The following is a 17,255-nucleotide window of genomic DNA, read 5'->3' on the forward strand; positions in this document are numbered from 1 at the left end:
CCCTATATTTGTATATTCATTAGTAAAAGTAATTCCGAATGTACTTCATTACTGTACATATAAGAAAAAATGAGTTCGTAAACCTATAGCTAAACTCTTAATCTAATCGGAATTAATTTAAAAAATATCCAATAATTTTCTACGTTTCGTACAACAAAGGCTTCTGTACCTTTTCTTTCGGAGATTCAGACACTTGTGTGATTCTTTCCTCTACGGTTTCAGTCGTTCTACTCGCTGGAATTCGTGCTGGAGATGAACCTACAACGTTCAAAAAAAGAACATTTAACCATACACGCGTTGATATACATAAATACGTATATATATAGAGCGTTCGACTGTAGGTGTAAAAATGTTTAAGGTGCGATTCTTGAAAATAATATGAAAATCAAGAATAAAAAATTGCGTTTTCGGATTTGTTTTTCATTATTATAAATTAAAAATCGGTTGAAATATCTGTGTGCGAGCAAACCTTACGCGAACGAAAGTAGGGCAGTCCAAGCAGCGGGGAACACAGTGGTTCTCAAACGGAACAAAAAATGGATGCTAGCTTGCCTCATACAACTCAAAGAAAAAGTAAACGATCCTGCGCGATTTATGAAAAATGCGTTTTATGAAAAAAAATCGCACATATATTTTTTCTAGTCCTTCGCCTACATAAATAATTAGTAAACAACATCACGTGTTAACAATGTTTATACAAAGTCCAGAAACGCATTGTTATTGTCCCGTTTTTCGTTCCATTTGAGGACCACTGTGATCCCCGCTGCTTGGAACTGCCCTACTTTCGCTCACGTAAGGAGGTTTGCCCGCACACTGGGATATTTCAGCTGATTTTTAATTGACGATAATTACAAACAAAGCCGAAAACACAATTTTTTATCCTTGATTTTCGTATTACTTTGCCTTTAAGAATCATCTCTTTAACTTTATTACAGCTAGAGCCGAACAGCCTGTATAGTTACATTTTGTATCAGATAGTGTTTTAGCGTTCACTTTATAAACGAATTGTCATCCATGTTATCGACTGCAAAAAGAATTGTTATCTTTTTTAATTATTATTTTATTTCAAAGAATCAGTAGAATCCGTTTTTTCCGAAAAATATTCTAATTATTATGTAAAAAATATACTGCTTCCAAAGTATTTATTTATAAATGTCAAGGTTGTAAATATTTAACAGTGCCGTTGATGAGAACAAAATATACTTGAACTAATTTTTAATGTAAACGTTTGTCTCTATCGTCCATACTGGACTTACCGTTAACTAAGAAAATATCACAGATTTGTAACTTGTGGAAAGTTAAACATTCTGTTTACAATGGAATTATTAAAAAACCTCCCTTGAAACCAAATAAGTTTGCTTCCCCAGTGCAACCGAGTCAAGTATTTAGATAGGCTGGTATAGATACCTCATTTTGTATAACTGTGATTGCATATATGTGCCGTTGTTTGTACGTACTTACCACTGAAAGTTTGATAGAACTGTGAAAGGTAAGTAAGGATCGATAAACGATCAGGTACAGCACAGGAAGCCATATCTTCTGCATCCAAAAGTGCTGGTATTCCAAGATGTTGCTCTGCAATTCTAAAAGCCAGTTCATTGTTCCCATATATATCGTTCTTGTCTAAACTGTCAAAATCACTGCAACCAATATAAAGAATAGATTATTTTTATTGATTATTCCAGCACATCGCTGTCGTAAGTTCAGCAACATTATCATAGCGCAATTTCAGTACTTTACAATCTCAGTGTTAATAATTAGGTAATAACAAATAAAATATCTAGGAAAATGGTCAAGTGATAAAAAAGCTTATGATAAATACATATATTTTGGGCATTATTTCATACACAGGATATTATAGAACACATGGGCCCCACTTCGGAAGCTAATTAAACGTAAAAACAACGAAAAAATTTCATACAAACGTATGCTCTGTCTGCCTTCTTTTATGAGATATAACGAATTTTCTGTTTTGATTATGCATTATCTGATTGCCTTTATAGAAGCTGCTGAAGATGACCATTTCAAGCATTTCAATTGCATGTCAAGTCAAGCCTATAAACGTCTTGCCATGGATTCAGTTGCACTTAAATGGCTGCTGATCTTTCCTGAATTTGTTGAAATGGTTATTCTATTTTGAACTTTAGGATTTTAACCTTTTGCAACAGGTGGTGCGTACACGATAAATTCATTATATCTCATATACAAAGACTAAGCACACGTTTATACGAACTTTCCCCATTATTTTTAAATGTACAATCAGCTCGAGAAATGGCTCCTACATGTTCTGTTACACCCTGTACAGCACTACAGTATACTATACAGTATACAGTATACTACGAATAGTAGTGAATAATTGTAATATGTTTAAAAAATTAATAAGTATTGAAAAAGGGAAACTAAACTTATACATAATGTATCTTTAAATTATTGAGCACTAAATACTAGATAGATCATACACCCCTGACACATGTCTTGCTATCAACCACATCGTATATAACCGGATCGTCATGGGCATTCTAAACTTCCTTTGTCACTCGATTCCGTATATATTTATGGTATAAACAAGCTCACGTCCAGCCAGTTACGGTGCTCTAAATACACTCCATTGATACAAAAATTCAATCATTCTTACAGCAAAATAGCAAAAGGCAAGAACAAATAATTGTAATAGTTACATATATTAATAGAAAAAACCTATACAGGGTGGTTGGTAACTGGTGGTACAAGCGGAAAGGGGGTGATTCTACGCGAAAAAAGAAGTCGAAAATATAGAATAAAATTTTTTTTTTTTTGTGTTAAATTTTTCCATCGAGACAACGATCTACAGTGAGATCCGTTATAACGAGACGCGATAAAGTGCACGCGTACCGAGCGAAAATTCAAAGTCGATTTTCTCGAAAACAAAGCCTCAAACGAAAAATTTTTATTCTATATTTTCGACTTCTTTTTTCGCGTAGAATCACCCCCTTTCCGCTTGTAACACCAGTTACCAACCACCCTGTATAATCGAAGCATTGTTCAAAACTGTACTATCTAAAATTGTTAATTGATTAAAACCTTTCACGGAGATGTAACTTACTAATAAGGGAAGTACGATATCTCGGGAATTCATCAAAATTTGTAACGTTGCAGAAATGTATATTAAGTAGATCCAATGTTACGTAAGTACATTTCTCATTGTCGATGAAACGAATCTAAGAATGGAAATGTCTCCTTTAAAAAAGTGGAAAATTGTTATATTATGCGAATATCTTCGAAATTGTATTTGACGTTTAAAAGAAGTTAAATACAAGATGCTACAAATAATTTTCTAAAAAGACAAGTGCTATCGTGTAAGTTATATCATATTAAATAATTCTACAAACTTGAATTGCGATACAAAAAGTTCGATTATAATTTCGGCAGTCCATAAACTTTAAATAGTAATGACAAAACTCGGTTTGTTTATTGTTAGAACGGGTGGTACACTGAAGATAAGATTACGAGAGTAGATGTATTTCGATTGTCGTTGTTCGAAATTGAACCGAAATTCTTTAATACACGCTCGATGGAGCTGAAATTGTAAAATTCAGATGGGGTATAATAAATACCTATTCGTCGATGAGACAGATTTAAGACCAAGGAAATCTAATATGTAGGTAGAGAAATAACAATATCGATAAAATGATAGATCTCTGTCCGTATTTTATAGAACTGTCCGGAAAGTACCTGAGAAAGGAATATATATGTCTGTATATGTGCGTGGTGTATCCAGAAAGTAAAATCTGATTGGCTACTAAAAACAAGCAGAAATTTATTTTCAAATGCTTTGACGTCCATTGCATTCTACGCGTATTAAACTACTTTGCTACGTAATTTTTACCCTTATTAAGGAGCCCAGTTTCTGCGACGAAACGTGCAGCTAAATCCTAAGGTAAGGTGGCACTCAGAGTAAACATATCTTTTCAAGTTTCAAACGATGTGACACAATTTCGTCACTTTCCATTCATACCCCATAAATTTTACGGCCATGTTTCTATGAAAGTGTGCCCCAGGTTATGTTCACGCTGGACGCCATCTTAGGAGGCACCGTTCTATGAAGCAGGAATACAAAAACTAAAATCTTAATACGGGTAAAAGCTACGTAACAAAGTAGTTTAAGATATATCAAATGCAATGGATATCAAAGGTTTTAGAAATAAATTTCTATTTCTCATTAATGCGGTGAACGAAGAAGTGGCCACATACGTTCAAAGATATTATCCCCGTCTTTTCTTAATATTAAACCTACCGGCACTTCGTGTATACCTATTCCAACCGTGTGCGATTAAAATGACCGGTAATTAAAGTAATAGTTTTTATGATTTAACTTAGATAATGGTTAATTTATAACTAAATGTATATAAAATAATGAACTTTCATAAAATTTCGTCCAAAACTCCTTTACTTTTGTTTAATTTCAATTATAGACTTAAATAGAATTACACTTTTATTTATACAGAGATATATCTTATTCAACTTCGCTGCATTTTTTACAAATTATCTTATTATCAAATGTACATTTGCCGCATAAATATTTCCAGTATCTTAAACAAATTTTCGTAATTTTGTAATCTTTACAATTTTTTACTTGATAAGTTTTTTGTAGTAATGAATCTGAACTTGTTGATAGTTTTATTGCATGGTTTTTTCCCGCGATTCTTTATATAAAAGTAATGTATGCACCAGGTTTATAACAATTTTGTGAATTCTTTGTAAATTACAATAGATACCATTACCCCATACAGTAGATACCATTGCAAATTTATTGGTTCGTAAATGTTGGCTTCTTTCACTCTTCTTATCAAATCGTGTAAACCTCGTAATTTCAGCAAAGTCATTCCTGCTCATTGTTTTTGAAAAAAGTGCAGGTCTCCAAATTTTATTCCACAAATATGAGACATCTAAATTTTTTGCCTAATATGCACCGCGGGCATATAGCAGAACAATAAATTCATCTAGTTTTGTTGCATCTAGCTCCATCTTAGTCCCCAATGCTATAGATGCTTCTTCTTCCGTACATTTTATTACTCGATCCCTTATACGGTGATCGATGATAAGATAAAATGCAGTCTTCACTTGTCCTTTCATTATATGCCGTTTAGCATACCCCTAAAAATATTATGAACTGATGTCCTGCCAGGTTTGGGACTTGCATCTATTTCTTTCCAAACTGTTCCATCGGGCCCAGTCTCGCTCTCTGCTATCAACGATAATTTCTTTCCTTTTTGCCCTTACGTAGACGCTTATTTATAATATTCAACTCTGATTCGGTTGTAAATAGCTTTTCACGTGTTTCCATGCCGTTTTCAGTTGCTGAAGTTTCTTGTTCATCGCACACTGAACACAGTCGTCTTCTATGTCCGTTATTCTTTTTCATACTTTTTTTTTAAAAGTCTCGACATTTCTAAGGTAGATATTTATCACAGAATAATACCATGTACGGAACACAAAATTATTGTCAAATTTGATATGCTTTACTTTTCCTCTTATAACAACTTTACACGAAACGCTCTGAGATGCTCTCTGTCTGAGTTTTACAGATAACAAGTTTAGATGTCGACTGATTGACTAACAAACTGAGATATATTCTAGTCGAAAGGACAATAGCAAGTAAGAATATGGACTGTGACGGCGATATTTATACGAAAATATTGATGAGTATTGACCGTTCTCCACCAACAGTTACTCGAGGGTGGAATTGAGAAAGCTTTTCCTGTCTTTTATCGCAATAAGCAATAAGCACCCTAAGAAACTTCTCGACTTTTGAAATGTTTGTAACAATGGACTGTAAAAAATGCTAATTTTGTGGCGGTTCCTTAGGATTATTACAGGCCAGAGTTGATATGTCTTGATAGCTGGTGGCTATCTTGATCGAAGGATGGATGTTTTATGACAAGATTACGGATGTAACAGCTGTTATTATTTGTTATTACCGATTTTGTTTGTCATTTGACCTTGAGATAGCCCTTTCTTTGTACTGATTGCATCTATTTTAAGAATAACTAAAATATTTTGTCGAGCGGTTAAAATGACCGCTCACGGTAGGCAAGGTAGAGTACAAATTTTTCTCAGAAAATGAAAGAGCAAATTAAAAGTAAATACCGAAAAATATATTGTATGCATATTTTAGGAAAAGTCAGAAATTATGAAGCGATATGATAAAGTTTAAATATGGTTAAATTTGTGTAGAAGTTCGAGAGCGGCTTGTTAATTATGCAGAACTCTGGTTTCAAGCTCATATACCGTAGGAAACACGTGTGATATTCAGGATGGCTTACGCCAACTCGAACAGTCACTAAACACAACAGTTTTTACATCTTTATGTTGCCTATTACATCGCTTTAACTTTTCTATAATATCTATGTATCAGATGTAATAGATGTAAAAGAAATAGAAAACAAGAATTATTTATTTTGAAAAAATCGAAATTACAATTTATTTGTCGTATTCCAAATATTGTTATAAACATATTACTTATTGTAACATTTCACAACATCGTCCATACTTACATAAAAAGGTTAAATCTATAATATAAACGAGAGACGAGACAAACGGAAGAAAAAATCCATGTATATGTATTAGGTCATCCCATAAGTTCGTGCCGACTTTTGTGTATACGTTTCATGTGTCGGTTTATAAACATACGGCGATAAGGTACCAATGCACTTGAGCTTAGCTGATCGAGAACAGGCTAGAGCAGATTTTCGTGGGTATAAGATCGTAATATAGTGAACACAGTGACTTCTAACAGTAAAAAATCATGAGTGAAATGCATATCCATTTTTGACATCTCATGTCATAAATATGAATTTCGGAAAGGAAGTTCTGTAACAATTGCCACGAAAAACATATGTGCTGTTTGCGGAGAAAATACGCTTTCATCTCGCACCTGTAGGAAGTGGTTCCAACGTTTTAGAGCTGGGAATTTCTGTTTAGAAGACGAGGAACGCTCCGGGCGTCCTCCTCAGACAGACGAAGATAAAATTCGGGATCTTGTTGAAAAATCACGAAGTTTGACAGTTCAAGAGATGTCAAATGTTCTGAAAATACCTAAGACAACGATTCATAGGTGTTTAAAAAAAATGGGAATGGTGTCAAAGTTGAACGTTTGGGTGCCCCATGAACTTACGGAACGGAACCGTCTTGAACGAACGACAGCGTGCATGTCATTACTTGCCTGGTAACTGGTGATGAAAAGTGGATACTTTACGAAAACCCTGAACGGAAACGTAGCTGGTCCCAACGAAATCAGCCACCTCAACGCTGTGCAAAACCAGGATTACATCCACGTAAAGTTCTTTTGTGTGTATGGTGGGATTATAAAGGAATACTCTATTTTGTACTTTTATCTAGTGGTGATACCATTGATTCAGACAAATATTGCATTCAGTTAGAAAAATTAAGGGAAGCACTAGCTGAAAAACGACCAGGTTTAGTGAATAGGAACAACGTTATCTTCCATCACGACAACGCTAGACCGCATGTCGCGAAAAGCGTTACAAAAAAATTCTCTGAATTTAATTGGGAAATTTTACCACATCCCCCACGTTCCCCAGACATTGCCCCCATATTCCCCAGACATTGCCCCATCTAATTACCACCTGCTCAGAGCATTACGACACTTTTTACTAGGTAAACAATTTGAAAATATTGACATTCTCAAAAATAGCTTAGAAAATTATTTTAAAGAAAAACAAGAGAACTTTTATCGAGACGGAATAATGGCCCTACCAGAAAAATGGGAAGAAGTTGTACAACGAAAGGGGGATTACATTTTTTCATGAAACTGAAAGGTATGTAAACAATCTTATCATATATATCATATCATATTATTTTATTTCAATCAAAAATTGTATCACCATTAGGTGCCCTATATATTGATATATTTTCAAACTTATGGGATGACCTAATATTAGGTCCAAGAGAAAACGGATTCTACAGTCCTTTAATAAAAAAAAAAGATGAAAAGAGATGTGAATGTATAAAAGTAAATCTGATCTGCATATCGCAGAATGTTGTGTTTTAAACGATACCGTACTATGAAAAATTATAAACTATAAAGTGTATTAAACAATGTTATTATATCGGTTAAAATCATAAATATTAAAATAATAAATCATGGAAATTATACGCTATCAAACGCAAATGGCTAAATGATTATAATATCATAAAAATGTATCGGACTGGCAAAGGATTAATAAACCCTTAGAATGTACCATTCACGCTAATAAATTATGGTTTTACTTACATGAGATCAGGTCGGAAGTGATGAATCATTGCACAAAAAGCGAGGCCATCTCTCCAAGAAGTTGTCATATTCTGCACGTTTACATCAGGATAACCCTCGGTTATTCGCCGACACCAAAATTCTAATGCCTTTGTACCTCGTTTTTCGCCCATCTTAAACTTTTGATTATACTTTATAATCTTTCAAACCTTCTTTTATCCTTATATGGACGAGATGGCAATAGTCTGTCCTTGAACCCTTGCACGAGAACTCTGTAACGAATCATAAACGAAAATATAACAATACTTTCGTGTTAATAAACCACAATCTTGTTTCTTATTCGAAACTTCTAGATATGAACTGTGGTGTTTTTTGAAAGAAAATGTTTCATACAGTAGATATAATAATAATATTCGATCGGTGATCCTGCGAGATAAAATAAGATGAGAATAAAAAATAATATAATTGCGTTTAAGATTTTGTTTTAATAATGTCATAAACGCGTAAAAATGCCCACGAATTGCGAAAAAGGCACTTCGAGCAATAACGGAAAATAGCCATGAGTTGAAAATAAATACGTGGCGAATAATTATCAGGAAAATTCGTACAAATGATGAAAAGATACATAACTACCAACGTGATATAAATCGGTGCTTTTCAACCTTTTCGTATATACGAACCAGCGAAAATAGGAGAATTATTTCAGGGGTAATTATTACAGAGCAGAAGTAAAAACGTTATTTATAGCACAACATATGTAATAACTTCTATCTTAAATTCTTTATTTAAAATTTTTTAACTTCTTATTATAATAAAGTTATTATATAACAGTAATTTTATAATAGTGCTTTGTTTATTTGTTCTTGAGCATTATATTTAAATAAGTATTACAAAGCATTATATTTAATGAAAATTTCCTAAAATAATTAGAAACCGATCAGTGAAAAAGCTACTAATAAAAGAATTAAAAATTAAAATTGAATATAACAGGATTGAAATTTTTAGAAAATAATATCTGATTAAAGCGGAACTATTGCGAAAGTTTCTGTTACTTCTTTGCAAGAATATTTGATAACCGCAATTCGAGTGCTGTTCCGAAAAACAAAATACTGCATTGACATCCATTCTGTCTCTTTCTTTCGTTTTTATAAGCCGAGAAAATTTTCTCATAAATATATCCCATGAAAGGGTTGCTAATCCATTACTTCCTTTATGAGTATCCTCATTTTCATGATAATTAATAATAGTCAAAATTTTGAACGGTCTTAAATGCTCGCTTATTATTATATCAAATATGAATTTCCGGCTGATGTCTAACAGCTGTCGAAAGATCTTGCAACGGTGAAAACACTCCTATATCTTCTTCTTGTACACGACTATCCCAAGGAGCCAGTTTCTTCTTGAACGCATTCGTCTTATTTCTCAGTGTAAAAATATTTGTACAAAATGCTTGAAGAAAAATATCAAGTTCGTTGAAATGCAATATGCAAGCTTTTATTAATGCGGAATTTCGTTCTCTCCGAAACTGTTTTACTTCTTCTCTCAGTTCGAAAGAACACGAAAGAACCTTTCGTTTCGATAGCCACTTCGCTTCCGCATAGAGAAGAATATGCTGATGCTGCGAGTCCATACTGTGACACAGCGTCGTAAACAGCTTTGAGTTCAAGTCTCGACTACAAATTTTATTTATTATTTTCACCGCGCCATTCGTCAAAGTGTCCAGCTCGGAAGAAAGCTTTTTGTAATTAAATAGTGTCGGTGAACTATATAGTGGGTGGACAACGTTTCATACTCCCACACATTTGCTACAAACAGTTAACCCTATGCTTAAAAATATTCATTCAGAGCACAAAATATTTTCGAGCTGGTACTTCGTCCAGATAAATCAAGGCAACAAAGAAGTTCTTCCGTGAAATCTTTATCTTCGCAAGATATTTAGTTTACGTAGTGGACTATATAGTAGATTGGAGTCTTCTGTCCCGAAAAGGGTCCCGAGATCTGTGCGAGGATTTTATCAACTTTGAATAGTAACCTTGTTATTCAACAAGAACATTTTGCTAAATTTACAACCCATGGCATTAAATGAAACTTGATGTTACAAAAAGATGAATACGTACAGATGATTGATTTGACTTATATTTCGAATAAAACCCAGTTGCGAATGAATGCTGACGAATGAACGATTTTAGGCAGCGGCAGTATCGATGGTATTCTGATCGCAAAACGATCTCAAACAGCAACGGTGAATTTTCTCGGACTCTAACTCTTTTCTTGCGACTGATAACGATCCTTTGTTTCAGACCGGTCCTCGGGCATTTATAGCTAGTGATAATCGGCGATCATCGTCAATAGCAAATCAACGCTCGATCTAGGCCTGCACATAGTTTAGTTTCGGATGGCAGGGACTGCTGTGAGTGCTTCCACGCACCTCGCTTCCTGTACGCGGTCGAGTTCGTCCAGCCGTGTGCTTGTGTTCCAGGAAACCACGGCATCTCTGCCCGACACATTAATGCTAAAACAATGGTCTGTCGTTGAAATAACGAATTTTTCCCCTCCATAGTTCCTTAGCGGGCAATACAGCAGACATATCCCTACTCGTTGCAACCTACGCTGTCATTCTGGCCAGCACTACTCTAAGCGCATAATTAGCAATAACGGTCGGCAGCTGTTTAAAAACACTAATATAAATAGTAATACGCTAACGCGGATGCAATATTTTTGCGGATGCAGATATTTTTTTCGACAAAGGATTGAGTTTTACACGGAACGTCTCAGCATTCGAATAACAAGGTTTGCTCTGAGTATTTCTTACTTACTCAACCCCTTGCCATACTTTTACGAGTCTGAGTCGTGATGAGAATTTTGAGCCAAACCTCGATATCACGAGTTAGGCTCGCGGTTTAATTTCATGTCAAACGTGAATATCGCGAGTCTCACTTGTAGTCTCAATCTCGGGCCAAGTATGATTGTATCGAATGATGTCTTTTTTCTAAACACGGCCGCGACTATCTGCGCAATCAGTCGCACGATCTCATGTTTCAAGTTCCGACATTCTGTCTCCGTCGCTTCGGCTCTTTTCCTAACCATTCGGGCACAACGTTTGAGCCTTGATTCCTCCGAGTTAAATGGTATGACAAGGGGTTAACAACAAACCGAAACTCGCTTGTATGAACTTAATCTCCCACTTTCTAAATCCCGCATTTTTTTTTCTTTAGTTTCAAGTTGTTCTACGTTTCTCCAACATGGTTTCAAAAAAATAACGGTTCCAAAAAATTCATCTCGAAAATTATCGAGCCCCAAAAAGTAAATTTAGAGTACGATGCAATAAAATAAAATTTGATCTCGAAAATTATGCTCGAGATAGATGTTCCACGAACTTTTTTCTACAAATTTCTACTGATCCAGAGGTGTAGAATCACGCTACGGTGGCTTTATACTTACTTTTTATGCACCCTGTACGCAAGTATGTTTTTTGTTTGTTATATTTTTCAAAGTATTAATTTTTGTAAGGTGTTGCTATTTGTATTTTTATACTTAAGACATTTCGGAAAAGGTCGGACTCGTTTCATTAACTTTGTAAAGCTGTTTTTCGTAGTAGATTCTCCTCATTGGCGAGTCTGTCATAGCGAGTGGTGGGACAAGGCTCGGGAGAGGCGCTTCAGAATAATATCTTTGACCGAAATTATACAAACCTGAAATTCTTTTATGAATTATAGATATCATAAATTGTTCAAAAAGAGCCGGTCTGCCATCTTGGCTGCAAAACAAAATACGCTTGCCACTTGAACCAGCATGTCAAAAAAACAAAGTACATATGTAATTTGACTTCAGATGTATCAATAAGGTTACAGTATAAATTGTAAGAAAAACGTAGTTTGCCAGTGTTCTAGCTGGATAAATGCTGCCATCCGAGATCTGAAGGGGCGCCCCGCGAGCCACGAACGCCAAGAGCGCAGCAAATTTTCTTCCTCTTAGCCAAATAATCTAATTTTTTGTCATGTATATTTACTTGTACATGAAATTTACTTCATAAGGTGTTGGAAAAACGCATTTTGTATGTACGGTCGTGTCTATGCATGTATCTTTGATATGTACTGAATATTTCTGTATTATTTTGCCACAATATTCATGCATAAGAAGGATTTGGATATCGAATGCGTAAAAGACTGAATTCTAAAGAGCATGATGTTTATTACTCCCTTAGTATTTACTAATATTCCAAAAATGACCATCTTTTGCGATCATGCACCAGCCTTACCGATGAGTAGAGCTGGAGTTCGCCGCGCGCCCATGCATTCGTCTGTTCGGATAGATCACTCTACTTCTGGCAGACAGCATCTGTCCTGTTCCATTGGAAGACTGACAGACTATGCTTTCTTACATCTACCTATACTATAAACCTATACTATACTATAAACTATTAACACAAAAAAGTTAATGATTTAAGTCACACAATACTTCCCTTTTTTGTCATACTTGTTCAAGTGACAGAGGCGTTTTGTTCCACCGGTAAGATGGCAGACCAGCTTCTTTAGACATTTCGCGATGTCCACAATTCACAAAAAATAACAGCGTTAATGATTTAAGTTAACGATACTACTTTTTTGCATAACTAAGAGACACCTGTCGAATTTTGTCCCGCGCGTATCCAGACAGACTTCTATTTTCCATATATGTGGTACAGAAATAGTAGAGCAATGTTAAAATAAATGTTAACAAGTTGGCCTAAAGTTTCTGTCGTTCTCGGGCTATTACAGTCGCTCGAGTTAATAAAATTCAATTTCACTATTACCCTCGCTTATATTGTATTATATCATATTATCGAATATTAGCGTTGAACAGGCAAATATAACATTCTTAGGTGTTAGTTAGCCACTTGGGTATGTATACATAAACACTTCAATTTTAGCCAAACATTACTAGACACCTAAACGGATATATCCCCCCCCCTTCGCTGCGTTTAGGTCAAGTCCGAGTTTCCATTATGTTCCCTTTCACTATTGCGCTGTAAAATTTATAAGCATGCTTCATGACATACTTACTTAATTCACAGTAACGAATATTATCGAACTATACTTAACATTACTAACTATCGATCCAAAATATAAAATAGAAAAGCATAGATTGTTATCCTTTTTGTATAAACATACTACTAAGCTATAAAGTACCAACGACACAGTTTCAACTAGTCGTACTTATTTAAAAATTTATAACAACAATAATATTTATACTTTTTAAACATTATCTGATATGATGAATATGACAAAATGTAATATAACATTTAAAATAAATTTATATATCATTAATACAAAAATAAATGTACTACGATATAGTAAAGCTTTCATTATGAAAAAGAAAATTTTAATCGATTGTATTCTATAATTTATGTTTTAGATAGTTGCGATCGATAATATAATTTATTACGTACATTTATAATTTCTAATTTCAGAATATCATCTATCATAGGAATATAAAATTCAATACAACAAAATTAACATAACAAGTTTGTAGAACATTTAATATAGCATGATAAAAATACCTGATACAATTACATTCTGAGTGTATACCTACTGTATACAAGGAAATCAGAGTACAATTTAAAATTCGTAAAACAAATATTATCCACAAAGATATACAAAATATATAAACATGCTATGCTCTTTTACAGAAAATATACATAAGAAATAAATTTGACTGAATAGAATCAATTAATCAGATGAATTTATTAAGGCTTATTAGCACACAGACACATGAACAAAGACGGACACAAAGAAAGCTCCTACTAAAGGTGTCCTCAGGTAATTAGTAATATTATCAATATTTCAAGGACGTCAACGAATATGCAATTTGTCAATAAATATTGACAATATTGCATTGATTTTAGTTATTTGATCCTTTTAGTTATTTTTTTATTATTTATTTAATTTCTATATTTCGGCTTTGAATAGCTTTCAGCTATCAGCATCACGATCGTACATTAGTCTTTGTTGATTATTTTAGTTACGAACCGTGAATTATTAACAATATATATTGATAGCCCGAGAGCATACTAAGAAGGCTTGACAAATATTTTTGCATAGTAACTTAACTTAATAATAATATGATAATCAACAGATAATCTATTTAAAGTTAGAAAAGAATTATATATTTTTGTTGCTGTTTAGAAGCGAATACCTCACTGACAACAACAATAATACTAACTATTAATTAATAATATTATTTATAATTATATATTATGCATAATCAGAAACCCAATGTAATAATTGTTTTAAACATTTTTTGGATAAGATCATTGAATAAAAATTAATTTTTATTTGAGTAGAATCCAATTATTAATAAATCTCAAAGAAATCATTTAAATGGCGAAAAATTTCTTTGATTAATGCAAACCAATATCAGCGACAAGATTTCTTTCCGTTACATACTTGTTATTAACATTACTGATAATTATTATTCATTAACAACGCATAAAAAAATCTTAATTATAAGACCTACATATTTTATCGAACAAGAAAACGGTATGAAAATATACAATGTAAAAAAAAATAGGATAAAAGATATTGTAGCACGGTATTTTTATTAACATTTGTATTAATATTGTACAGAGTGTAAAGATTGTAAGTGTAAAGAGGATCGTAGCTTGATTTTACACTTTCAGATAGATGAAGATTTGTAAAAAAAAGCTTGTGACCTTGAAATTTAAGGTCAACTTTTTGTTATTGTAACATGTACTACTCATCGCGGAGAAGAAAAGTATGAAAGAAACCGTGGGTTGCAAATGACCCCATCTTCCGGAAAGAAAATGTTAAAGTTTTAATCATTGTAATCAAGCTTACATTTGTATTCGCATTTATATTTACGTCTAATAAGAGAATAGCGTGATATATCGGAATACAGGAACGATGGAAGACCTTTACAGGTAGAAAATGTTCCGCGACGATAAGATTTTCAGCAATTAAGTTAACAATTTGGTAATCAAGAATGCATTTATAAACAAGAACAGGTTAATTATCGCCCTTGCTTATGCATATTTACTAATCAGCTTACATAAAATAGATTGTTGAACAATCATACGAATACAAGAAAAATCGCAATTTTATAAAAGCAAATAGCTATGTCACTCGACGAAACTTTGACCATTGGACGCTACGTAAGTTGCTACTATGCTTTTTGGATCGTGCTTGTGAATGCAGTAGCATTCGCAATCAACAAATGTCAGGATTTGGTCTTGCGAAAAACCATACGCAATAATTTTGGAGATTTAATTAAGAATGGACAGGAATTGTGTGCCTACGTTGCTTATAGTTCAACATCCGTTGCACAAATAAAACATCGAATTGAACATGATTTTTATTATCTGAAGTGAAAAATTATGTGTAATTTTGAGGAGAAATTTGACCGACATAAAATGCGCGAGTTCGGGATTGTTTGAACAGCCAGAAAAAGAGAAAGGAAAAAGCAAAGTAAAAAGAAAAGGACAAAGGAAGGAAGATATGCAATATACAACGATAGATTTGGAGTATCAACCTGTATCAATACCTGCCATTTTTCTTGCATCTAACTGCAAAACGTAAACACATTGCAATAAAGCCAATTTAAGAATTATTAAAACTAACAATTTTCCCAAGAGAAGGGATCATTTGCGACACCATGGTTCTGTTGAGACTTTTGATCCTCGTGATGAACAGAATACGTTGCAATAAACAAAAAATTTGACCTTGAATTTCAGAGTCAAGGTCGTTTTTGCACAAACTTTTTTTTACAAGTGTACCTTTTTTACCTATACATCAATATCTTTTATTCTGTTCTTCGTGTCATATATTTTCATACCATTCCTTTTTGCTTAAAAAAATATGTTTTATGATTAATGTTTTTATGTTGTCAATGAATAACTAACTATCATAACTGTCAGCAATGTTAATAACAATTTACAATAACTGAATATAAACAAACAAATTTTTTGCCATCGAAAATATTTATCGGTGATCAAAATAAAATTCCCATCATTGATAATAATTATCGGCCCCCCAAAAAGTCATTCATAAGGGTTATTCGTAACCAAAACTTATTAATTAAAGATATTAACTTTTATACTATAACTTTTAAAATTTGTCTTATAACGGTTATAATGTTTGCACATAATACATAAAAAAAGGATCATATTTTAATTTATAAGTTACTAAATCAGACAAATTTGAGACTCTCGTGTAGTATTTGGACTGCAAAATATTCGGCTAGAGTGACACCGTTTAGGAGCTTTCGTCGAAGCCCAAAAAGGGGGTCGTTGTTCACGAAAATAAAGCCTAAAAGATTTCGATCAACCCATTAATGTATGGCATCCTTCTGAATTTTGATGGTACTTTCTTTAAAACTTGGCACTCTTAAACTATTGTATGGCTTACTCGGTATATATTGAATCGTGAGTATCGGATTAGGTTTGGATTATATTTTATCTTCCAGCCGCCGCGCCGTGAGGCGGCTTACAGTGATCGTACAAAAATCATACAGAAAGAACATTTGGAACATTGGCACTGACTGTGCCATCACGTGTTTTGCTGCTTACTGCTTACCACTCTATATGATCGCGGACTTACGCCGATTTCTACAGTTAAAATTTAAGACCTTTGTCGGCCAAATGTGCATAAAGCCGAATTTTCAAAACTGTTCTGTTCTGTCAAAAATATCCCTCATTTTCGACTTTAGCGACCTAGAATAGGTCCGAAAAACACATTCAGAACTAAAATTTCACAGTCCGGATACTATACCTTATTTACATTTAAAGCTAAATAAAAGGTTAGCATCTTTAGAACATTATTTCATATAATCTGTAATAGTTGTATATACTTATACGACTTTGTAAATATTTTAAGAGTATCTAAAAACATGAAAAAGTATCAAGCGTAAAATATATGTATATATATATATGTGTGTATGTGCATTTACTGGGAATCATGTAAATTGTACTTAAAGGTACATGAATTAAATGTAATAAAAAAAATAATTT

General features: G+C 33.4%; 1 protein-coding gene across 4 annotated transcripts in view; it reads right to left on the bottom strand.

The window, feature by feature from the left end:
- LOC100744222 (EH domain-binding protein 1) overlaps positions 1-17,255 on the bottom strand; it is a 54,663-nt gene that overhangs the window by 31,505 nt on the left and 5,903 nt on the right. For 3 of the 4 annotated variants that reach the window (XM_033323099.1, XM_033323098.1, XM_033323100.1), the window contains exons 2-4: positions 8,273-8,523; positions 1,462-1,640; positions 170-258 (exon numbers count right to left, since the gene is read on the bottom strand). In XM_033323099.1, coding sequence (XP_033178990.1) covers positions 170-258; positions 1,462-1,640; positions 8,273-8,424 — 420 coding nt within the window. In that variant the 5' untranslated portion in view covers positions 8,425-8,523. Of the gene's footprint in view, positions 1-169; positions 259-1,461; positions 1,641-8,272; positions 8,524-17,255 lie in introns of those variants that run through there. The other variant, XM_033323101.1, reaches the window with a different exon arrangement.

Source organism: Bombus impatiens, unplaced genomic scaffold (genome assembly GCF_000188095.3).
Source record: "Bombus impatiens unplaced genomic scaffold, BIMP_2.2 scf_0775, whole genome shotgun sequence".
In the NCBI taxonomy this organism is placed as follows: Eukaryota; Metazoa; Arthropoda; class Insecta; order Hymenoptera; family Apidae; genus Bombus; species Bombus impatiens.